This window comes from Chionomys nivalis, chromosome 15 (assembly GCF_950005125.1).
Source record: "Chionomys nivalis chromosome 15, mChiNiv1.1, whole genome shotgun sequence".
In the NCBI taxonomy this organism is placed as follows: domain Eukaryota; kingdom Metazoa; phylum Chordata; class Mammalia; order Rodentia; family Cricetidae; genus Chionomys; species Chionomys nivalis.
Genome location: NC_080100.1, coordinates 62680538 through 62706222, shown reverse-complemented (window position 1 = coordinate 62706222; position 25685 = coordinate 62680538). Strand labels below are relative to the sequence as shown.

General features: G+C 39.4%; 1 protein-coding gene across 1 annotated transcript in view; it reads right to left on the bottom strand.

Moving 5' to 3' along the window:
* Adgrv1 (adhesion G protein-coupled receptor V1) overlaps positions 1 to 25685 on the bottom strand; it is a 550578-nt gene that overhangs the window by 482152 nt on the left and 42741 nt on the right. Inside the window, exons 20-26 of the mRNA XM_057789515.1 lie at positions 19705 to 19919; positions 18173 to 18904; positions 15302 to 15675; positions 8484 to 8660; positions 7408 to 7588; positions 4986 to 5188; positions 797 to 926 (exon numbers count right to left, since the gene is read on the bottom strand). Coding sequence (XP_057645498.1) covers positions 797 to 926; positions 4986 to 5188; positions 7408 to 7588; positions 8484 to 8660; positions 15302 to 15675; positions 18173 to 18904; positions 19705 to 19919 — 2012 coding nt within the window. The remainder of the gene's footprint in view (positions 1 to 796; positions 927 to 4985; positions 5189 to 7407; positions 7589 to 8483; positions 8661 to 15301; positions 15676 to 18172; positions 18905 to 19704; positions 19920 to 25685) is intronic.

The window sequence follows — 25685 nt, the reverse complement described above, 5'->3', positions numbered from 1 at the left end:
TTCTTCATTAAATGATACAGATGTTAATAATGATGAGATAAAGTCAGGCTTGGTAGTGGAAGGAAATGCCCACAAAAAAATTTCTTAAATGTACCAAAGGGCCGGGCGGTGGTGGCGCACGCCTTTAATCCCAGCACTCGGGAGGCAGAGGCAGGCGGATCTCTGCGAGTTCGAGACCAGCCTGGTCTACAAGAGCTAGTTCCAGGATAGGCTCCAAAACCACAGAGAAACCCTGTCTTGAAAAACAAAAAAAAAAAAAAAAAATGTACCAAAGGTACATACTACGTGTCTTCCATCATGGCCTAACCAGACCAAAGGTAGTGTAATATAAACTACGTGTCTTCCATCACAGCCTAACCAGCACCTGATAAATACTAATGTGTTTATCTTCTTTATATTTCTGAAAAGAAACATAAACATAGCTCACCTAAGTGGAATAACTACCATGAACAGCTTCATTTTACAACACAAAATGTTGCCAGTGCACTGAGTTTAAACTTCTGAGACCTTTGGTTTTCTGTTCATTAGAATGAAGACATTCCAGGCCTGTTCTCCCTATAGTCATCTTCTGGACTGTGCTGATATATGCCTACATTCTATGTGGAGATGGCTCTAGTGTACCCATTAAGAAAATTCAAACAGAAGGTCAATAACCTGGTAGTTTGGGGTTAGTCAATGTGAACTGCAGCAGGAATTTGGCACTGAGTGAACCCGAACTGTGAGCGACACAAAGGAACCCTTGAACTGGATTGTCTGATCGCATCACGGTCGGCAGACACGCAAACGCCGGTCTTACCTCCTCCGTCCAAGTTTAACAACTCAACTTTAAAAGATTTTTCCAGTTCAGGGATGGAATTATCAGTGATGTTGACAAAAATATATTTATATCTTTCTCCTGATTGAAATTCTATTGTGCCAGCAACACTCTGAAACACAAACGAAATTGATACATTATGTTACAATTATTCTTTGGGTAAAATTGAAGAACCAAAATGTTTACTATATATCAAATTATCATAAATTTCGAGATGGAAAAATTGAAACTCATATAACTGATATGAAAATTCATAATACAAACCCTAAACACATGTGGTTGATTATTATTTGTGACGCTGGAGACTGACCCCAAGACTGTGCACATGATAATTAAATGCTCCACCAACGAGATGATTTTCAAGCCCTAACAAATACTTATTTTCTAACTAAATAAGTAGATAGGTTTCTGTGTTATTCACTTTTTATTCATAAAGAAATAGTGAAAGAAAATGAGAAATCCAGTCAACACCTCGAATTCTTACAGAACTGCTTCAGGTTGACACAAGAAAACTCTTCAATTATTTGACAAAAACACTTTCTTCTTGAGTTTACGGCCGTAAATTTGGAAGCCAATTAAATTGTTGCGTCAGTTTGTGTGAGTGCTTGCACTTCACCTCCTACAGCTGTTAGTAATCTGAGCTCTCAGCGAGAGGCTGAGGCGCCGATTCACGAGCTCACTCGCTTATTCAACATGGAGAACATGCATGGCACCAACTCTGCTTGAGATTCTGAAACAGCCAAGACCAGTAAGACTCCTTGGAAAATGTTCTAAAAGGAGCGTTAGGGACTCAACAGTTAGGAGCACTAGCAGGTCTTCCAAAGGACCCAGCACCCACGTGGCAGCTCATAACCACTTAACTCAGCTCAAGGGGATCCAGTGCCACCTTCTGACCTCTGTGGGCACCAGGCATGCACATGGTGAACAGACATACATGCAACCAAAACACTAATACATATCAAAATTTTAATTAAAATTTACAGAAATGAAAGAGTGTTACATGCAATTAAAATCACCCAAATGGAGAAGTGAAGCTAGAGTGCAAATGGAGCTAGTGGGCTACACTTTGGCATTGGGTGGAATAGTTCACAGTATAATGACAGACTGACATCTGACAGACTGACATCTGACTGTCTTCGGAAACCGCCTGGAACCACACCGTGTCTTACACCCTCAACACTTCTGACCTTGCTCTTCTGTGCTGCTGCCTGACGTCACACTGTCTTTTCCTTTCTAATTTCCACACTGCTTCCTGTCAGTGTTGAGCATTTTCCAGATGGACTTTAACAGCTGTTGATATCAAACTCTCCAGACAAGATAAGCACATCCCAGGCTTATATAATACTATAGATGAAAGCAGCTCCCAGGATCTTGTCTCTGCTATCCAGACTTAACAACTGAGCGTGTTGTATAACTTCTGTCAAAGGCTCAGATTCATTATCTTTGTTCTAAACTATGCTTTATCCAATCCTCTGCATAGCACTAAATGTGGGGCAGTCAGTACTCTTGTCAGGAAACATTCTTGACACCTTTCTTTGCTCTGGGAGACACACTGGTCCTCAGCTCCTGCCATTTTTATCTCTGAAGCACTGCTTGAGCCCATCTGCTTCTTTCCAGGGACAACGGCACTAGCCGCGTTCACTAACGGGCCTCTTCCTTGTCTTTCTCTCACCCCATTCTCCACAATTCAGCCTCGTCTTTACCCAATGCATAACACCTCTGCATTCCTTCATCTTATTAAAAAATCTTAAAACGGGGGCTGGAGAGATGTCTCAGAGGTTAAGAGCATTGCCTGCTCTTCCAAAGGTCCTGAGTTCAATTCCCAGCAACCACATGGTGGCTCACAACCATCTGTAATGAGGTCTGATGCCCTCTTCTGGCCTGCAGACATACACACAGAGACAGAATATTGTATACATAAAAAATAAAAATTAAAAAAAAAATCTTAAAACGATAAAATTGTGGTATGAGCTCTAAGGATTTGGGTGAGCTTGTCTGAGGGGACCATGTCTTCTTTCACCACACCTGGCCCTCCGTGTCACAGGGAAAATGGCCTTCCTGAAGTCCCTTTGACAGGTTGGCCCTTCCCAACACTTGGGCCCTTCTCAACTCTTACCATATTACCAGTTGGCCCCTGCTTCATCTACACTGTTCTTCCTAAACTTCAAAAATCAGCAGAAAGCTGGAATTCCCGGCCTATTTCACAGCCACCCTCACAGATCACAGCCTAGACTTTATCTAAAGAAATGATTCCATAGTCGTGTTCCTTATTCCTGTTGGCAACTGAGAGCGGCAGGAGAGGGGGAACCACTTTCCTTGGCTATGGTCCTGATAAGTTGTCCTTGTTTCAGAGGAGGTCCCTACACCTCTGCACATGCTTGCAGCACGAGTGGACTCAATGGCTTTAAAAAAAGTTATATGAAGTTGGGAGAAAAAAATGTGGAAGTGATTTGGGTTTGGAAGGAGAGAGCAGGGGTGTATTTGACCAAACACATTACTCTCATGTATGAAATTCTCGAACAAATAAAAAAAAAATGAAAACACAGAACTGCAAACAGCTGGATGAAGGACTTAGGAGGCGGGCGCACTTGTCACGTGGGTATTAGAATAAAGTTCAGAACAACGATATTTGAAATTCTGTTGTTTCTTCTCCCATATGTAATCCTCCTGGGACCGTTCATCATATATATATTTTAAATTAATCTATGATATTAAAGACCAGAGATAGATGATGCATCATAAGAATTAATGAAGGCAAACCTTATCAAGTTATCAGAAAAAATAAGTAGTTAAAAGCAGTGTTGTCCCAACCAGGACTTCAGTGCCCTCTGGAAATACTGAGAACTTTCTCCAAGGACACACACTTCCTCTCTGTCACAAAGGACTGCACAGTCTTTCTGTTTTGTTTCATTTATTATAGAAAGTGATAATATAATTGGAAGCTGTGGTTATTTCAGCTACTCAGAAATTAAAGATTTTATTAATATGAGTCCCCAAGTGTTGCTTTAAAAAATGCAGAGAACACTTTAAACCAAGAAGACACACCTTGTGGAATAAGCTACACACAGCCTCATTAAAGATACAATACGTGCTAAAGGAAAAACATAATCATTTCCTAAGAGTTAGTGGAAGAAGAATTCTCTGAATCCATAGCCAACAGAATTAGAAGTGAAAAGAATGGAGTTCACCCAGCCAGGGCTTCCATGGCTCAGGAGGAAGAGCAGATATGAAGTCGACTCTTGAGGAAGGTGAGGAGCAAGAATACTGAAAGGTTACCTGCAGATCAATAAATACTAAAGTATGTAATATCTTTCTTGAGAAGGATTCTCAAGAAGAAATTCTAGCCATTTTCTTACAAAGTACTTTATCAACCTTATGAGCAGGTAGTGGTGATTGAACGTTACTATACATATGCCATGTGCAATGAACAACACAGGCAGTGTTGCCATTCATGTCCATGGTGATCCTGCTCAATGAAGACATCACAATTTCATAGATAAAGAAATTAAGAGGAGGAAACATGAGTTTCCACCATCACAAATATAGAAGTCAAGCCAAACCCTGGTTCTATCCTTAATACCATACTAAAGTGCCACATTCCTTCTCCTTTAGAAAAAAGTTGATAGAATTGAAAAAAATACGGACACATAATATCTTTGAAATTTTGATTTTACCTAGTGGAACTTCATAGAGAGTTTGAAATAGTTAAGAATCATATTTTTACATGTATCCAACCAAAAGTTATGCCATTATAAAAAACTACACAGGCAAAACTAGAATGAGTGTAGCATACAATATAGAAATATCTGTGTCATATTCCATTACAATAACCTTGTCAACTTACACAAATTTAAAAAGTCATAAAATAACCAGTGCTTTATTTCTTGTTTGATAGCTCCTTATGTGATGCGAGACACTTCCAACCCTCCGTGAGGGCTGTGTTGGAATTCAGTGGTACAAATACAGCTTCAAACGGCGTGCTGATAGGCTGAAGAAAGGGCTCAGAAGTTAAAAGCGCTTGTTCATCCTGAGGACACACATGTTGGCTACTATCTGTAACTCTGGTTTCAGGGGATCCAACGCTCTCTTCTGGCCTTGATGGAGGTGGCATAAACATGGTACACAGATACACATAAAATAAAAATAAAAATTCAAAGTCTTAGTGATATACCTGGTAGTCCTCTGGACTAAATGCTGTCAAGGACACTGTTCTAAACTCCACTGTGACCCTGCCAAGCAGCCCTTGTGCACGGACGACGAGTAAACAGACCTCTCCATCCTCTTCCTGAACAATGAGGTGTGGCACGCTGCTGGCAGGCAGACTCATTGCATCTTCAGGCTGAGGCGGCGGCCCTGTGGAGAACTGCAGCAAGCCTGGGAGAGACAGAGACGCCAGTTTCTTAGTCATCTGTGGAGCACTTCTTATGCAGCTGAAGCAATCTTGTACGGTCATTTCTATAATCGGGCTGAGAACCTGAGGGCTTCACATAAAAGTTTACTAAAGAGTTAATTAACATACTTTTGATGCGGGATAGTCTTCTTACAACTTTTCAATGATTTCTTTTATTTTTATAGTATAATTACATTTTACCCTTCCTCCCTCCAAACCCTCCCATCTATCCCTCCTTGTTGCTTTTCAAATTCATAGCCTCTTTTTTTTCATTAATTATTGCTATGTACATATACATATGTATGTATAGGAATAGATATTCTTGAACTCACAAATATAACCTGTCAGCTTGTATAAGGTTAATGGTACGGTAAGCTTTCATAGCTGTTTGGTATTCAGTAACCGATGGGTGCGCTCTTTCCTAAGAAAGACTATTTCTCCACTCTCAGCACCCCTTGGTTGGCATAGTTCTGTGTGTAGAGTTGAGGCCTCATGAGATTTTTCATGTCTACTGGTGCCATCCTTGTTCAGCTCACGTTTAGGCAGCCATGCTGGTGAGTAAAATGTGAGTTCGTGTCTTGTAGAAATGTCAGAAGCTGCACCCATAATTGTTTTGGAGCCTCTCTAATGGTAACTATTGAGGATGTATGAGGGAAACAACCAATAGCCCTACCCAGCTTGGACATCTACGACCACCAACACCCACTGTGGCATGGTGACCTAAGAGTGCAGCATGCATACCCTGGCAATACCTACAGCTCTGTGATTCGACTCAAGACTCCCTAAGCAAGAAGGAAATCAGGCCTGGTACTGTGAACCCAGCCAGTACCCAGGGCTAGTGAAGTCATGGATCTTGTAGGAAAACCTATAGCCACACTTTAGCAAACCAGCATAATCCCTAACTATGTCCTAATATGTGTTTGTCCTTATACCCACAGGGAAATAAAGTCTTCAGCACTCAGCAAGGAAACTTCCCTATGCAACAGATGGAGACCTTTACAGAAACTTCAACTGGTCAGCAATGTAGATTTGTCCCAACTAATGGCATCTACAGCACAAATCCTGCACCAAAGGCTTGGAATCATTGCAGAAGAGGGGACAGAAACATTGTGAGAGTCAGGGGAACAGGGTGTTTCCTGGGAGACTGTCTTCTAGGAATGTCAGAAGCCACACCCAGAATGGCTTTAGGCCTTCATAATGTCAAACATTAAAGTGTTAGTTTTCTTTGTCTTTACCAAAGACTAGTGTTTAATCCCACTAAACAATCAGTAAGAGAAACATTAGGGGAATTTAAAAATACGTATTTCCAAATATTGACTCATATCTGACAAGTTTCTGGATTCTCGAATTGATATATAGTCATACTGACGATGCTCTAAAAAATCTGCAACACCTTCTTTAAACTTTTTTCCTTTTTTATTTATTATATTTTAAAATATACCAATCCAAGTTCTCACTCCCTCCCCTCCTCCCATTCCCTCCACACACCCTCCCACCTCACCCCCATCTAATCCTCAGAGAGGGTTAGGCAAATTGCCTTGTGGAAGGTACAAGCGCCCTCCCTTAACTCTAAAAACATAATAAAAGATTCTCTAATTCCCTACCCAGACACTCAAAAATGTCTTCCCTTTGTTCACACACAAAATACATTTTAATAAAAAACTATCAACATTCATTATAGTTCCCAATTAAAACCATCACTTGGGGCTGGAGAGATGGCTCAGCGGTTAAGACCATTGCCTGCTCTTCCAAAGGTCCTGAGTTCAATTCCCAGCAACCACTTGGTGGCTCACAACCATCTGTAATGGGGTCTGGTGCCCTCTTCTGGCCTTCAGGCATACACACAGAAAGAATATTGTATACATAATAAATAAATAAATAAAACCATCACTTGTTAGTATTAAGAGTCAAACTACTATAGTAAGAACTCCACTTTTTGAAACCCAGTAAGACATATTTTACAGTTTTTAATTACTTCAATATTAACACAGCACCATAAATATTCTAACCATAGAAGTTTTGATAAATATATAAAAGTACCCTTCACTTTAAATAACCCTGCAAGGTTTCTGAATGTATTGTTTAAGGGCAACAGTTGATTTTATATTTTCTTTCACAAACTTTGTATTCACTTGTAAGAAGTTCTTAACAAAACCAAGTACAGCAAGAGAAGCAGTGGTCATTGCAAGAGAGCGCGGTTTACCATAAGGGTGATCGCTAGCTTTGATGGTGATGTCTGTGGTTTCCTTCTCAGGATCTATGCTGGCACCACTGAGAGGAGTTGAACCAAGTTTTCCATCCCCTGGAACTGCAGAAACCAACGTCACCCGAAAATACTCATTAAGCTCAGGAATGTCCTCATCGAGAACGTATAGATTCAGGACCTGTGCAATGCCAAAGCACGGTAGTAAGTACTACTCGGGGAAAATAGCCAACTAAATCTCGTGTGATTGAAATTTTCAGTAATAATGAAATACACACACACACACGTAGGTGCATATAAAAATAAGAAGAGACCTGAGAATATTAACTCCTTAATAATGTTTACTTTAATAAACTGAAGGTGTTACCCCAAAATTCGCAAGTTAACATCTTTTTCCCAGGGTGTTGGTGTTAGGAGTGGAGACTTTAGAAGAGAACTGGGTATTAAAGGAAACTTAATGAAGGGGCGCAGGATCAGTGCCCTTATGAAAGAGGTCATGGGGCTCATTTACTCTTTCTACCAGATGACACACTGATTCCACACCACATGTAAAAAGCAGAACAGGAGCCTCCCAAGACTGACTTTTCAGGCATCCTGCCCTTGGGCATCCCATGACTTCAAACTGTGAACAACAGAATGCTGTTGTTTACAAACGCCCCGAGGTAAATTATTTTGTGATAACAATCTAAACACACAGCAATGGTAATACACACCTGTAAGATCTGCACTCAGGAGGCTGAGGCAGGAGGATGACAAGTCCAAGGCCCACCTTGGCCATATGTTTCAAAATAGGTAAGTAATAAAATATGTAATAATACAAATCTGGAATGATATATCCTCAAGCTATATTAATTTTATTGTATTAGCACTAAGGAATTTATGAAACTAACATTCAAAATTAATTTTCCTCCCACAGAAAAGCTAAATTATTTTTTGTTTTAAAGAATAATAGATACACCTAATTTCCCACATAGTTTAAAATGCATAAATATCAAGGAATTGCTAATCAATGAATAAATAAAGAGATGAAACACTTTTCCAGAAGCATCAGAAGAAACCCAGGCCGTGAAGTTTACCTCAGACCTCTGCCAAGGGAGGAAGGTGATAGTGCCACTGGCATTGGCAAAATCATCAACGAGGTAATTGATGCCTTCCGATTCGATCTGAGAGATGGTGTAGAAAACATGAACATAATCCAAAGCTCCCCTTGTTCGCTCAACCACACAGGAAACGGTGGACCCCTCCTCTGTGATCTGTAAATGAACAGAAATGAATTTTAAATGCAGGGGCAGTGATAAAATCAGTGATTTCTTGACTCCTTCTGCTCTGTATGCCTTAGTTCTATGTGTCTAAACAGGCTTGGAGATCTCTACCTTTACAAAGTGTATTGGAGAGCACTGTTTCTCCCCATGCATATTAGGTACAAAGCAAAAGCAATTGTAATCACTCTGCTGTCTAAGCAGTTCATTCACTGGTAGCTCCTGCCTGCTAGACACAGAGCCAGGAGTGATGGGTGCAGAAGACCTTTTCTGCAAAACAATGCACAACCCTCCAATGAATAAAGGAAGACCAGAGAAGGCAACAGTCTCACAATATAACAAACGATGAAGAGCCTACAGACCAGGTCAGGGTAGTGAATGGCAGAAGGCCAGACACAACATCAAGAACGTTCTAGAAATGGATTAAAAAGATTCAGTATTAGGTGGAATCATTGGGGAGTGATAAAAAGCACAAAGGGAAAATATTTTAGAACTGTCTAGCTAGACATGTGGCTCTTCATTCCAGCACTTGAAAAATGAAGACAGAAGATTAGCAGGCCAGCTCCAGCTACACAGCAAGGCCCTGATTCCATAAATAAATAAATAAATAAATAAGTAAGTAATAGCCTCAAATGGAGAAAACAGAATAAAAGGTGCATTTTGTATTATGCTTGGAATATAATTATTTGTTTACTCATACATAAAATGCATAAACATTCTTGCAAAATATCATATTTGATCTAAACAACTGATTCAAAACTATATGGAGCAAGAAGTCTGGTGTCTTTTAAACAGATCGGCATCTTCTCCACAGGGCCTGGGTTTGACTTTGTTTTTACATTTGTAAGCATACTTCATGGGCAAATAACTGGTCTGAGCAGAGGTAAATATCTCCCACAGCGTAAGACTCACTTCGGTGCTGAAGGTACAGCTGGAGAAAACTGATTTGGAACTTGTCTATTGGCGGGGAATAGTGGAACAATTTCTCAACGCATGTGGACTGCATGCATTGAGACTTTCTCCAGCAAATCCTGAAACTCAAGGGGCAGCAGGAACCCAGTAGGCTCTGGAGTAAACAGAAGGAAGCACACTAGGGCAAACACAGTCTGTTGACCAAGCGGTACAAGATGAAGAACCAGATAAGAGTTCAGATGAGTCATGAGGGCATCTTCTGGCAGTCAGATTATTCCCAGAAAGCCAGTCATTATAGAACCTCTAATGTGGCATTGTGGGGAGGATGAAGGTTGGAAACAGACTCAGACAATGAACCAGAAAAACTTGTGGCGCTAGGGTCAGTGTCGCTTCTACTTCGGCTTCCTGAGCCTTAGTTCAGTGATAACGTACTCAGAAGCTGACAACAGCACCGGGTGCACATAGGACAACCTGGGGAGAGCACTCCAGCAACTTGGCTGAGTCATTAGCCATTCAAGGGCATTCACTTCAAGTGAGATGGTAGGTGTTAAGTTGGGGGTGTAAGTCCCCAGTCCCTAGCATCCGTCCCAGCCTCCGTGACCTGGGAGTTCCTTTGGTCTGGACTCCAAAGTGATCTATCTTGGTATTGCTCCAAATTTTAATGAGAATGATATTTTTGTGCAATCTAGGCTAATAAATCATTAATTTGAATATGGAAATATTCAACCCTTCCAATCAGCAAAAGGAAGGAATAACATATGCAAAGACTTACTCAGGAAGGTCTGGAGGGTCCTTTTAGTCCTCAAAGCATGACCGGGGGGATCAGAAGTAGGAGAAAGCTCTGTTTACACACTAGACCTTCAACTAGTAAAACCGTCAACAAAATCCTGCTATCCTCCTGACACCCTGCACAAGTCTGTTCAAATCCATGCTGTATGTGAGGTTCATATGGATCCTCGTGTGTGTGTGTGTGTGTGTGTGTGTGTGTGTGTGTGTGTGTGTGTGTGTGTGACGGCTTTGCACTGTATTCAGTAAAGTATATCTTAAAAACTTTCAGTGAAAGATTCCATAGAAACAAATCACTTTGGTAGGCTAAAAAAAATATACCATTAATGTTCACAAATATTATAAAAGAAATGGCATCCCCTGATATTTTGTTGTTTTCAGTGCTTAGGTCAAAAAGATTAAGCAGTACTGAGAGAAGGTTAATTCCTGAAGCTGGGCAATGAGCACATTGTAGCCACTATTCCACTGCTCTGTTTGGGTGGACATCATCTACAGAGACTTAAATACAGGTTGATTCGTTTTCCCTCCCACAACCAGACACCTAAACCCAGAATAGTATCCTGAGTCAGGATGCCTAGTAACACAAACTTGACATTTCTGACACATTTGGAAAATCCCTGAACTACAAAGTATATGAAGTGTAGAAAGAGATAGAAAACATATCTAAAGGTTTTTCCTAACATTATCATATTTATCTAAACTGACTTTCCAGTCTTGACTCAAGCTTCTAAGCCAGTGAGTCAGAGTCACCTTGATCCAGTTTCACTCGAGAAATGGCCAGCAATCCTCAACACTGTTTTGCTTTGAAATTTCTCTTTAATGATAAGTATGTGTAAGTGTGGAGGTGTGGGTACACGAGTGCAGGTGCCTTCCAGGAGCTGAAAGCTGCCCAGTGTGGATGCTGGGAACAAACTCAAGTCCTCTGCAGCATCAGTACGTGCTCTGAATCACCAAGCCATCTCTACAGCACCCTGTGCGTAGCCAGCATTTTGTCAAATGTTCAGATCAATGGAAGACCAGAAGCAAGGGTAATCAATAAAGAGAGTTTTCAAGTCCATCTATTCAGAAACAGGGCTTCTTAGTTGAAACAGAAAATTGTGAAATCCAGTTTGAGTTTTTATTCTGTGTCAGGTTTGCGCAAGGCTTTGTGAGGGGCTGTACTGTACTAGAATGCATTCATCGCATGGAAGAGGCTCTGAGAACACAGTTACTGAAAGGAGTGTCTCATTCCACAGTGGTCTTCCCGAGCCATTTCTAAATTGATTCCTAAGCCATGTATATCAAAATATAAAACAAAGGATTAATTCCAATTAAATGTGAGTCTCACAAGTTCTATGAATTATTGTGAAAAAGTAGTTTCATTAATTAATTATATGGAGTATAGGGTTTTATAAACTGAGTTACAGAAGAAATAACATAGAAATGATACAGCATAACAAAGCATGCTGACATGGGTACCAAGCTGGATCTAAAATGATCAGCCCTCTATTCAATACAGATCCCAACTGCAATCCAAATACTCATTTGATATGCCTTATCAGAGCTCCAATCTGCTCAGAAGTTTATTGACTCTTCCTATTATAACCACTCAGCACCTGCCATTTCCTGAGACATGGTGCGTGCGCCTGGGCAAAGACGAAACATCAAAGTAATTATGATCACTTTCAACACTACCGAAAGCAACCAAGTAGCTATTAAATTCAGTCTTAAGAGGAACAGAGTAAACAAGATTCTTTGTGGAATCCGCACATTCATAAACTCACTGAGAAGTGCCCACAGCTTCTATGTTAGTGAAGCCCATTGTTGTCCACTGCACTAAAAGTCCAAAAATCAAAGGAGTCATGACTGACCACTAATCACAACACAACAGTAAGTCTCTGCCAGCACAAGCAGCATGCATCCCGAGTAACGATGATAAAAATAAGAGTTCCAGGTTTCTCTTACTTATCATTTCAAAAATAAGAATTGTGTAATGTTTCTAAAAGTCAATTGTCAATGTTTACTCTTTTAGACTCAATGATTTTCCTCTCTTAATCACCAAACATTTATCTTTCAAATATCGACCCATTCATTTTATCTCATATAAGATTGAAAAGACCAGCTAACTTCAGTGCAGTTTGGATCATGTGGTCTATGCATACAAATCCTCTCACCCACAGTGAAGGGCTTGGTGGAATCTGTTTAGACCAAGCTGCATAACTACAAAGTAAATGGTCGCTAAGTAGATCAGCAATAGGATCTGAGAAACAAGCCAGCGCTGGAAACCTGATTACAGTGGCAGAGACCAGCGAACACTAATTTTAAGTATTTTCAAAGTGTTGGCTTTTGTTTTCCCAGTCTGGTTGCTTATGTACATAACTAAAACTAAACACTATCTGAATTGCTGTGTGCTTTTTCACATTTTGATATGAAATGTATTCAAAAAAGTCCCTAGGTTTTCTGAACACCTACAATGCTCCATTCTTGGTGCTACTGATACAATAATGAATAACAAGACCTTTCTGAGGCTCAGAGCTGTTTCTCTGGGTGGTGGATATAGATGTAAGCAATATTTAAGTAGATTTATGAAGGCCAGAAGGAAACTGATAATGTGATCAGTGCTCCAAAAACATTAAACAGTGAGTGGAGGAAGAGCAGTTTTTGAGAAGGTCATCAGTCACTATTTTAAATAAGAGACAGTGTCTTTGAGTAACTACTGCTAAAGACCTGGAGGAAAACGATAGGAAAGACAGAGGCTGACAAAGGCTGTATCTTGACACTGGGGTTGTGCCAAGGCAGGTCAGTCTGAGCCAAAAGATGGGAATGAGACAGATAAGGCCAGCATCATAGGCAGAGGCCAGGTGTGGACGGTGACTTAAGGATGCTAACATCGCATGGCACCATTGTGACTCTCACAGCCCCGCTAAAGCGATCCAACCTTTTAAATTAGGCATAATGACATTTAAACACACATGGAGAAAGATAACACATTAAGAACCACAAGAGATGGGTTCAGACTCTAGTTCTTTTATAATATCTTAGAGGAAAAGAACAAAGTTGATATTCGTTAAGATCTAATAAATACAAAGCTCTAAACAGGTATTTGACTTGATCCTGCCTGATTTAATTCAACTTAGGATAGTTATTTCTCAGAACTGTAACTCTGTGTCGGAATCTACTGTGAGAGCAATGATATGTTGCATTTCTTAGACTGTCAGAAAAGTGCATACATCTGAATATGTAAACGTTGATGCCTGGGTACGCCCTTTACCATCTGAATATGTAAATGTTGATGTCGGGGTACCCCCTTGACCATCTGAATATGTAAACATTGATGTCTGGGTACCCCCTTTACCGTGTGAATATGTAAATGTTGATGTCAGGGTACCCCCCTTTACCATGTGAATATGTAAATATTGATGTCGGGGTACCCCCTTTACCGTGTGAATATGTAAACACTGATGTCTAGGTACCCCCTTTACCATATGAATATGTAAACATTGATGTCTGGGTACCCCCTTTACCGTGTGAATATGTAAATGTTGATGTCAGGGTACCCCCCTTTACCATGTGAATATGTAAATATTGATGTCGGGGTACCCCCTTGACCATATGAATATGTAAACACTGATGTCTAGGTACCCCCTTGACCATATGAATATGTAAACACTGATGTCTAGGTACCCCCTTTACCATATGAATATGTAAACACTGAAGTCTAGGTACCCCCTTTACCATATGAATATGTAAACACTGAAGTCTAGGTACCCCCTTTACCATATGAATATGTAAACACTGATGTCTAGGTACCCCCTTTACCATGTGAATATGTAAACACTGAAGTCTGAGTTCCCCTTTAAAGGCATTATCAGCACAGATGAGATGACTCAGGGCAAAGACATTTGCTATCAAGCTTCATGTCCTGATTCGCCTGCCGATCCACATGGGGGAAGGGGAGGACTGGCTCCCACGAGTTATCCTCTGACCTTCAGAGGCACAGCAGGCACACATACACCCATACCCATGCAAAGATAACAAATAATAAATAAATAGATAGGCAGGCAGACAGACAGAAAGAAAGACAGACAGATAAATGTGAAAGAGCAATTTAAAGTCATTATAAGCACATAGGGTATTTCTGAAGATTAACAAAAATAACTGAAGATCTCGTCTTGTGGTTGCCACGGTAACTAAGAGGCAACACGAAATTCCAGAGATCTGGGCATTCCAATTTAAGCTACAATGAGTCCTGTGACATATAACTTTTCCCAGTTTTACTCATCCTATCTTTCTTAATCATCCAATCACATATGCATTCATCTAACTCTACAGGTGTCAAGTTGCAGGGCGAACAGCTCTCCTGTTTCTCGGCAGGGTTTTGTGAACAGTGTTTGCTATCACAAGCGACACCTGTGAGGCAGCCTCAGGTGCTCTCATGTTACTAATCAGGACGCTGAGACGATAGATCACGTAGCTTTGAAAACTCAGCAAGAACGGATAAGAACACTAAAGCAGTCTCATGAATTAAGCCAGCCAACAACGTTGGTAAGAAACAATTACAACGAACTTGAAAGAATCCTATAACTACTTTAAAATGTTCCCTGTAAGACAAAAATGCAAATTGAAATAAAGTCTCAATTTCAATTATTCACACAGACTTTCAGTATGAATTATTTCATTTACATATATGGTATCCAAAATATTAGCACAATTATATGTGGTACGTAATCACTCAGTCTTTAAAGTGATTAACTTTACAGCTAATTGCTAGGAGTTATTTGCTCTTTTGTTTTTGCTTCACCTCATTAAGGCTACTTCAGCTGAAAACCACCAGGAACAAGGACTGAGATGTATACATGCAAATGCAGCTACCACAGCTTCTGGAAGCTAGCTCAACCCCAGACAAATCTGCCTGCAGTGAACAGTTCACTAGGAACCTCTCCGAGCTCCTACCTTACCTCCGGGATACAAGCTCCTGTGAAACCAAACAGGCCGTTGGCATTGTCACTTTTCTGTATTCTTAGTCTAGCTGTAGCGTTTGCCTCAGAAATCTGAGCCCCTCCATAGACAGAGACCAGTTTAAGAAGAAAGAATTCCTCTCCTTCCTCGTCACTATCGTCTCTCGCAGAAACAATGAATGACTTGGCACTTTCTCCTTGTCTGAACTCCAGATACCCAGAAACGGGGTGCAGATCATTCCTGGCAGGCATAGCATGGAGTTCATAAATCTCTTCAGTCGTCAGTTTCCGCTCATAGGTCCTCACATCCTGCATCCAACCTGTGAATCTGTCACTGCCATTCATGCCTGCCCCAATTCTCAGGATTCCAGGACCTGAAATTACATATGCGTTTAGATGCTACAACAGATGCCGGCTCCTGCCACAGTTATAAGTGTGATTCAGAAAGCAAAACAATTTTACTGAAATATATATTTGGTAAGTAAAACTTCTGGCATAACTAAAAAGATATCAAATAAAACTTACCTTTCATTATGACAAAAGGGAACCTGGACAATATTGTCTGGGATTTGTGATTCTGCACTGCAGTATCTAGCTTTGAAATTAAATGATGCTCTTAAAAGTAAGTCATAGCGGGGCTGGAGAGATGGCTCAGTGGTTTAGAGCATTGCCTGCTCTTCCAAAGGTCCTGAGTTCAATTCCCAGCAACCACATGGTGGCTCACAACCATCTGTAAAGAGGTCTGGCGCCCTCTTCTGGCCTTCAGGCATACACACAGACAGAATATTGTATACATAATAAATAAATAAATAAATAAATAAATAAATAAATAAATAAAGTAAGTCATAGCAATCTGTCAAAATCATTTATGGACAGAAAGATAATTGCATACATTTATACATGTGTATATATGTATTACATATGTAGCCATGTACGTTTGTGTGTTGGATATTTGAGTAGACATGTGTCCTATGACACTTTAAAATTATTTATTTATTTATTTATTTATTTATTTATTATATATACAATATTCTGTCTGTGTGTATGCCTGCAGGACAGAAGAGGGCACCAGACCTCATTACAGATGGTGGTGACCCACCATGTGGATGCTGGGAATTGAACTCAGTACCTTTCGAAGAGCAGGCAATGCTCTTAACCTCTGAGCCTCTCTCCAGTCCCCACTTTAAAATTATTTACTGATATAAAATGCAATGGGCTAGTTCAAGTCCAATTTTAAAACTTCAGATTAAACTCCTACAGAATTTTTTGTTGTTGTTGTTTTTGTTTTGTTTTTTGTTTTTCGAGACAGGGTTTCTCTGTGGTTTTGGTTCCTGTCCTGGAACTAGCTCTTGTAGACCAGGCTGGTCTCGAACTCACAGAGATCCGCCTGCCTCTGCCTCCCAAGTGCTGGGATTAAAGGCGTGCGCCACCACCACCCGGCTACTCCTACAGAACTTGAAAGTTCTATGAACTAAAAATTCTTCTCCAGCTAAATAAAGTGATGGTTCTAGAACATGATGGTTTCTACAGGCCCAACTTGTTGGGGAATATTATTTTTAGGTGTGTGGCTTTTGTTTACACTGCATTAGTTTAAATCTGTGAAGCTGTGTTACTGTGCCTGTCTAAAGCGCCTGGTGGTCCTAATAAAGAGATGAACGGCCAATAGCGAGGCAGGAAAAAGGATAGGTGGGGCTAGCAGGCAGGAGTATAAATAGAACAGAGACTGAAGAAAAAGAAGGAGCAAGAGAACAAGGAGAGGAAGTAAGCCATCAGGGGCCAGCCACCCAGCTACACAGTAAGCATGGAGAAAGAAGTAAAGAAAGCTATGCAGAAAGAGAGAAAAATAAAAGCCCAGAGGCAAAAGGTATTCGGGTTAATTTAGGTTAAAAAAAAAAAAAAAAAAAAAAGCTGGCAAGAAACAAGCCAAGCTAAGGCCAGGCATTCATAGCTAAGAATAAGCCTCTGTGTGTAATTTATTTGGGAGCTGGGTGGTGGGCTTCCCAAAAAGTCAAAAAAGTAAAACATCACACAACACCAACTATATCATTTCATCTAAAACCTAACTCAGTGTGGAAACAGAAGCAGGTCTTAGCAGGAAGACCTCTCTAAAAATAGGACAGCTTACAGGCCAGCGATATATTCCTACATATTCACGGTCCTTTTCAGGAACTCGTCAAGTTTTACTTTAGTTGGTTTGTTTTTTATTTTGGGTTTTGAAGTTTTGTGACAAGATCTCACTATTGCTTCTGGCTAGTACCTTGCTATGTAGCCTGTCCCTCCTGATTCTCTGGCCTCGGCCTCCCAAGAACATACAGTCTACAGTGAGTTACTCAGAGAGAGAGCATGTGATTTGGCTGAAAGTCAACAAATATTATCTCTTCAAAGTAAGCCACAGAACTCATCCACTCACCTACTAATAATATAAAGCATGTAATCATTTCTGGTGGATATTTTCACCTTTCCCCTCTTCTTTCTAATGTCCATTGCCCTTCACTTCTGATCGTCCTGAAGGAGAAACAGTTCCCCAGACACAGAGGCTGTTTCAGAATTCCAGACTTTTGCTCATCACTATGCTGAACAGTCCCCATCCTGACCACCCACTTGAGAGACAAGCGATGCTCCTAGTTTTTCTTTTCTTCCTACAAAGTTTTCTAGTCATCTGCTTGCACAGCTCTTGCCTAGAGCCTGTTTCTCATTCCCCTAGAAATATTCAACGTGACTTTATCTTGATCTTCCTAAGCACACAGCTTTGTAAGAGAAAAATAGAGTCACGTTTCAAAACAGTTCCGAGCTCTGTTGTAAAAATCAAATTTTAATTGAAAATTGAGAATCTCTCGAATTCAGTGTGCTAGTTATGAAGTTGACACTCACCATCAGTAATGGCTTCTCCTTTCAGACTCTTGATTCCTCTGGGCACTGCGTTTCCATCCAAGTAGAATTCAATTATTCCATCATCTAGGATGATTAAAACATGAAGCCAAACTCCTTCTTCTAAATATTTCACGACTGTGGTCTTGGCAATATATGTAACATTTGATCCGAACGTTTTGTAATGAAGGGAAAGCGTTACATGGGATTCGTTTGTTTGAATTTTTACGCCATAGTAGATGCTTCCATTGCCGTCATCCTTTGCTATGAGAAATCCATTTGTATTGGCATTAGGCATTACCCAAGCTGAAAATGTAAAGTTGGCAATTGTGTTGTTCCTAGAAGGGTGGTACTTTGGGTCAACAGTCCCAAATGCACCTTCTAGTCCGCTGAAGTACAGGACATCTGTTCCACTGTGGTGACGTCGCATGTGTGGCTGCAAACGCACAGTACTCGGAAAATTTCCCACCAGCAAAAAGTCGAGCATTGGTGGCAAACCAGCAGGGAACTCTCCGGACAGTATTTCCCAGCCAACGCGTACATCACCAAAGATGCCCTGTTGTCTCAAAATGGTAAAGTTGGTAATATAAGACATATCGTCTTCAGACAGGACATCTTCTGCCACCTCTCTCTCTAGACATTCTGGATCTAAGACGAAAATTCCAAAGGGGTCATCATTGAATGGAATCATGACTGTCACCTGAAGGTTGGTTTCTGCTAGCTGACCTCCAGAACCTGAAGGAAGAAAATTTAGAATAACTAGAAAGCCAGAAGTTAGATACCTTTTAGTCTGAGGGAAAAAAAAAAAGCGGTATGCTTTACAGAAAATGTTCTAGTTAAATTATTTACTCATTATCAGTAAATAATGGGAACATTGTGTTGTTTTCAACACATTTTGACGGGCAATTTCATGAATAATATCAATTAGCATATTCATATTGCTAATCATTCAAGCTCCATCCCCCCAATATTTTTACACTTAAAACCAAAAATTGTGAGATAGAGCAATCCTCCATTCACAAAACTGAAACTCTTAACAGTTTTAGGCTAAGGGCAAAGTTAAATAGCAGCACAGATAATTAACATAGAGCCTCAGATTCTAAGCCTAACACCAATGAATAAATAAGAAAAACTAAGACAGACACATTGTCATGTGCTTATAACCCCGGCACTCTGGAGATACAGGCAGTAGGATCCAGTGTTTAAGGCCATGCTGTGCTGACGGTGAGATCTCATGGCAAACCCAGTCAACCAGTACATCACCAAAGATACCCTGTTGTCTCAAAATGGTAAACAAAAAAGAGAAAGATCTGTAGATCAATGAATGGTAGGGCACTCCTAATGTAAATAGGCTTATGGTTTGACTTCAATACTGCAAAAACAAGACAAAACAATTTCTACCAAGAAAGGGACTTTGACATTAAAATCAGACAATCATAAAACGTTTCACCATCAACTGGATTTTTATATACGACTCTAATGAAGCATATATTATAAGATTTTGGTGATAAATAAGAGGTAAAAAAAGCCCTCACCTGAAATATTTACAAGCTTTAGGATATAAAATTCATTGAATTCAGGGATTCTATCTGGGAAAGCATGGAGAATTATTGGTTTTGATTCTTCTCCATCGATGAAGTTAACAGTTCCTGACGTTTCGTAGAACTCCTGTCCAGACTGCAGAGAAACATTCTGAAACAGTTGCCACATCACAGAAACATTGCCAAAGTGTCCTCGGTGCCTCAAAATCCTATGTGAAAATAGAACAAATTATTTTTATGGTTTTTATGAAACGTGTATATGGTGAATATAACTATAACAAAAGCATTCTGTCTTCTCTTAAAAGTATACATTTTCTACCTATCCCTGAACTAGCCAGCAGGTCTCACTGAGCAGACAAGGAAAGGTAGGAAAAGGTAGCAAAAACTTAAATCCATTAAAGAAATCCAGGAAAACAAAAATAAACAATGATAGGAAATTAATAAATCCCTTTTAAAAAGCAAAAAAAAAATTGCTGAGGAAAAAAATCAGGTGAAGTAAATGAATAAAACTGTTCAAGATCTGGAAGCAGTTAAAGAAAACACAATCTGAGGGAATCCTGGAGATGAGATGAAAAATGTAGGCAAGTGAACAGGAACTAAAGACACAAGCTTCACAAACAGAATACAAGAAGATGGAAGAGAGACTTTCAAGCGTTGAAGATACAATAGAAGAAAACGATACATCAATCAAAGAAAATGTTAAATCTAAAAAATTCCTGACAGAAAATATCCAGAAAATCTGGGACATCATGAAAAGATCAAACCTAAGAATAATAGGAATAGAAGGAGATTTCCAACTCAAAGACCCAGAAAATATTTTAACAAAATCATAGAAGAAAATTTTCCTAGCCTGAAAAAGATATGCCTATAAAGAAGCTTACAGGACACCAAATAGACTGGACCAGAAAAGAAAGTCCCCTCGCCACATAATAATCAAAACACACCACATGCAGAACAAAGAAAGAGTATTGAAAGCTGCAAGAAGAAAAGGCTGAGAAACATATAATGACACACCAACTAGAATTACACCTGATTTCTCAATGGAGACTTTAAAAGCCAGAAGGTCCTGGACAGATGTCTTGTAAACTCCAGGAGACAGCCTGGAGGATGCCAGCCTACACTACTATATATCCAGCAAAACTTTCAATCACCATAGATGGAAAAATATCATGTTATTCCATGACAAAGTCAAATTTAAATAGTATCTAACCACAAATCCAGTGCTATAGAAGGTAGTAGAAGGAAAATTCCAACCCAAGTAAGCTAACTGCACCCATGCAGACTCGGGAAATAATCTCACACCAGCAAAAGCAAAATAGGGGAACACACACACTACCACCACAACCAACAACAGCACAATAGCAGGAATTAACAATCATTCGTCATTAATGTCACTCAGTATCAATGGACTCAATCCCCCCAACAAAAAAGGCATGGACTAAGAGAATGGATTAAAAAAAAAAAAAAAAAAAAAAAAACAGGACCCATCCTTCTTATGCATTCAAGAAACACACCTCAACATCAAAGATAGAAGATAGATATTATCTCCAAATAAATGATTGGAAAAAGATTTTAAAAGTGGACTCACAAAGAAAGCTGGTGTAGCTATTTTAATATCTAACAAAATAGACTTCAAACCAAACTTAATCAAAAGAGAAGGGGAAGGATATTTCACACTCATCCAAGGCAAAAAACCCATCAATATGATGTCTCAATTCTTAGCATCTGTGCTCCAAATACAAGGGTACCCACATCTGTAAAAGAAACATTACTAAAGCTTAAATCACACGTTGATCCTCACACATCAATAGTGGGAGACTTCAATACCCCATTGTCACTGGATGACAATGGACAGGTCATTCAGACAAAAACTAAGCAAGAAATAATGGAGCCAACAATTATTATGAACCAAATGGACCTAACTGATATCTACAGAGCATTTCACCCAAACACAAAAGAATATACCTTCACAAAACTGTCTCCAAAACTGACGATATACTCTGTCACAGAGCAAGTCTCAATAGATACAAGAAAATTAAAATAACTCCCTATGTCCTATCAGACCACCACAGATCAAAGCAGGATTTCCTCAACACCAGAAAGCCTATAAACTCATGGAAACTGAAGTTCTCAACTGAATTAACACTGAGTCAAGGAAGAAAGAAAGAAAGAATTGAAGGATTCCTAGAATTTGATGAAAATGAGTATACAACATACCCCCCAAATTTTTTCTTGTTCTGTATTCTATTATTGCTCTTTAGATGGCTATTTGTTTTCTTTTTTAATTGTTTTTGTTGTGATATATATTTTTCTCTGCTCCTCTTCCTTCCTCCCCCACTGCTATCTACCCTCTCCCATAATCCCCATACTTCCAATTTACTCAGGAGATCTTGTCTTTTTCTACTTCCCATGTAGATTAAGTCCATGTTTGTCTCTTTTAGGGTCCTCTTTGTTGTCTATGTTCTCTGAGATTGTAAATTGTAGGCTGTTTTTTTCTTCATATCTAAAAACCACTTATAAATGAGTACATATGATATTTGTCTTTCTGGGTCTGGGATACCTCACTCAATATGATTTTTTTTAGATCCATCCATTTGTCCACAAACTTCAAGATGTCATGATTTTTTTCTGCTGTGTAGTACTCCATTGTGTAAATGTACCACATTTTCCTTATCCATTCTTTGGTCAAGGGGCATTTAGGTGGTTTCCAGGTTCTGACTACAAGTAATGCTGCTACAACATACCCAAGTTTATGGAACACAATGAAAGCAGTGCTAAGAGGAAAGTTCACAGAACTAAATTCTTTCATAAAGAAACTGTAGAGATCTAATATCAACATCTTAACAACACACCTGAAAGCTCTAGAAAAAAAAAGTAAGAAAACACACCCAAAAGGAGTAGACTACAGGAAAATAATCAAACTTATGGCTAAAACCAATAAAGTAGAAACAAAGAGAAAGATACAAAAGAGTCAATGAAATAAAGAGTTGGCTCTTTGAGAAAATCAACAAGATAGAAACACCCTTTTTAAAAAAAATAACTAAAAGACACAGAGAAAACATCTAAAATGAGAAAATCAGAAACAAAAAGGGAGACATAACAACAGACACTGAGAAAATTTAAGAAATCATTAGGTCATTAGGTCATAACTTCAAAAGCATTTACTCAATAAAATTGAAAAATCTAAAAGAAGTAGACAAATTTCTTGATAGATAGCACTGACCAAAGTTAATCAAGATCATATAAACAATTTAATAGACCTATAGCCTCTAAGGAAATAGAAAGAATCACTAAAGTTCTCCCAACAAAAATGTCTAGGGTCAAAGGTTTTAGTGCAGAATTCTACTGGACATTCAAAGAAGAGCTAATACCAGCATTTCTCAAATTATTCCAAAAATAGAAACAGAAGAAACATTGCCAAATTTAATTTTATGAGATCACAGTCACCCTGATGCTCAAACCACACAAAGACTCAACAAAGAATAAGAATAACAGAACAAATTCTCTCATGAACATTGATGCAAAAAATACTCAATAAAATACTTGCAAATTGAATCCAAGGACACATCATAAAGATCATTCACCATGATCAAACAGGCTTCAATCCCAGAAATGCAGACATATGAAAATCTGTCAATGTAACCCACCATATAAACAAACTGAAAGAAAAAATAAAAACCACATGACCATCTCATTGGATGCCGGCAAAGTCCTTGACAAAAATCCAACAGCCCATTGTAAGAGTCTTGGAGATATCAGGGATCCAAGGGACATACCTAAACACAATACAGGCATTTTACAGCAAGCCAAATAGCCAACATCAAATTAAATGGAGAGAAACTCAAGGCAAGTCCATGTAAATTAGAAACAAGACCAGATTGTCTACTCTCTCCATATTTATTCACTATAATACTCAATGCTCTAGTTAGAGCAACTAATGGAAATCAAGGGTATACAAACTAGAAAGGAAGAAATCAAAGTATCAGTATTCAGACATTATTTGACAGTATACATAAGAAAATCCAAAAATTCTATCGGGGAACTCCTACAGCTGATAAATACCTTTAGTGAAGTAGCTGTATACAAGATTAACTCAAAAAAAAAAAAATCAGTAGACCTCCTATATGCAGAGGACAAACTGTCTGAGAAAGATTATCAGAGGAACAACAGCCTTCACAATAGGCACAAATAATAGAAAGTATCTTGGAGTAACTCTAAACAAACAAGTGAAAGACCTGTATAACAAGAACTTCGAGTCTTTGACAAAAAAAAAATTGAAGAAGACATCAGAATATGGAAAGATCTCCCATGCTCAAGGATCAGTACGATTAACATAGTAAAAATGGCCATCTTACCAAAAGTAATCTACAGATTCAATGAAATCCCCTTTAAAATTCCAACACAATTCTTTCCAGACCCTAGCTAGAAGTATTTTCTGTCCCACAACACAATTTTTTACAGACCTTGGAAGAACAATACTCAATCCCATATGAAAAAACAAAAGGCAGATAGCAAAAACAATCTTGAATGTAAAAGGAATCATCATCCTTGACTTCACATCATACTACAAAGCTGTAGTAATACAAAACACACACTACTGGCAGAAAAAAGGACAGGTAGATGGGTGGAACAAAATGGAAGACCCAGACATAAATCCACACACCTATGAACACCTGATTTTTTATAAAGAACCAGAAATATACAATGGGAGAAAAAAAAAAAGCCTCTTCTCCAAATGATGCTAATCAAGCCGGATGATGGCATGTAGAAGAATGCATATAGATCCATATCTATCACTCTCCACAAAACTCAAGTCCAAGTGAATCAATGACTTCAACATAAATCCACGTACACTGAACTTGATAGAGGAGAAAGTGCGACAAGGACTTGAACACATTGGCATGGGAGACAACTTCCTGTACAGAAAATAAACAGAGCAGGTACTAAGAGCATGAAACTGAAAAGTTTCTGTAAGGTGAAGGACACTGACAAGAGGACAAAACAACAGCCTACAGAATGGGAAAGGATGTTCACCAACTACACAACTGACAAAGGGCTAATACCCAATATATATATACTCAAGAAACTAGACATCAAAAAATCAAATAATCTGATTTAAAAATGAGGCACAGCTCTAAACAGAGAATTCTCAACAGAGGAATTACAAAGGGCAGAGAAATAACGAAATGTTCATCCTTAGTCATCAGGGAAATGTAAACCAAAATGTGTCTGAGATTCCATTTTACACCTGTCAGAACTGCTAAGATCAAATGCACAAGTGACAGCTCATACTGGCAAGGATGCAGGACAAAGAGAACACTCTCTATTGCCGGTGGGAGTGCAAATTAGTATCATTGCTTTGGGAATCAATACGACAGTTCCTTAGAAAATTGGGACTCTCTACCTTAAGATGCATTCTTGAGCATACACCCAAAGAATGCTCAATCACACCACAAAGACACTTGTGCAACTTTATTCATAATAGTCAGAAACTGAAAAAAGAGGAATATGAACCTTCATCTGGCAATGGATGGAGATAGAGACAGAGACCCCACATTGGAGCACTGGTTGAGCTCCCAAGGCCCAGATAAAGAGCAGAAGGAGGGAGAACATGAGCAAGGAAGGCAGGACCACGAGGGGTGCGTCCACCCACAGAGACGGTGGTACTGACCTAATGGGAGCTCACCAAGGCCAGCTGGACTGGGACTGATGGAGCCTGTGATCAGACTGGACTCTCTGAATGTGGCTGACAATGAGGACGGACTGAGAAGCCAAGGACAATGGCACTGGGTTTTGATTCTACTGCATGCACTGGCTTTTTGGGAGTCTAGTCTGTTTGGATGCTCACCTTCCTGGATGAAGGGAGGAGGGCTTTGAACTTCCCACAGGGAAGGGCACCCTGACTTCTCTTAGGACTGGAGAGTGAGGGGGAGGGGGAGGACAGGGGGAGTGGAAATTTTTAATAAATAAATAAA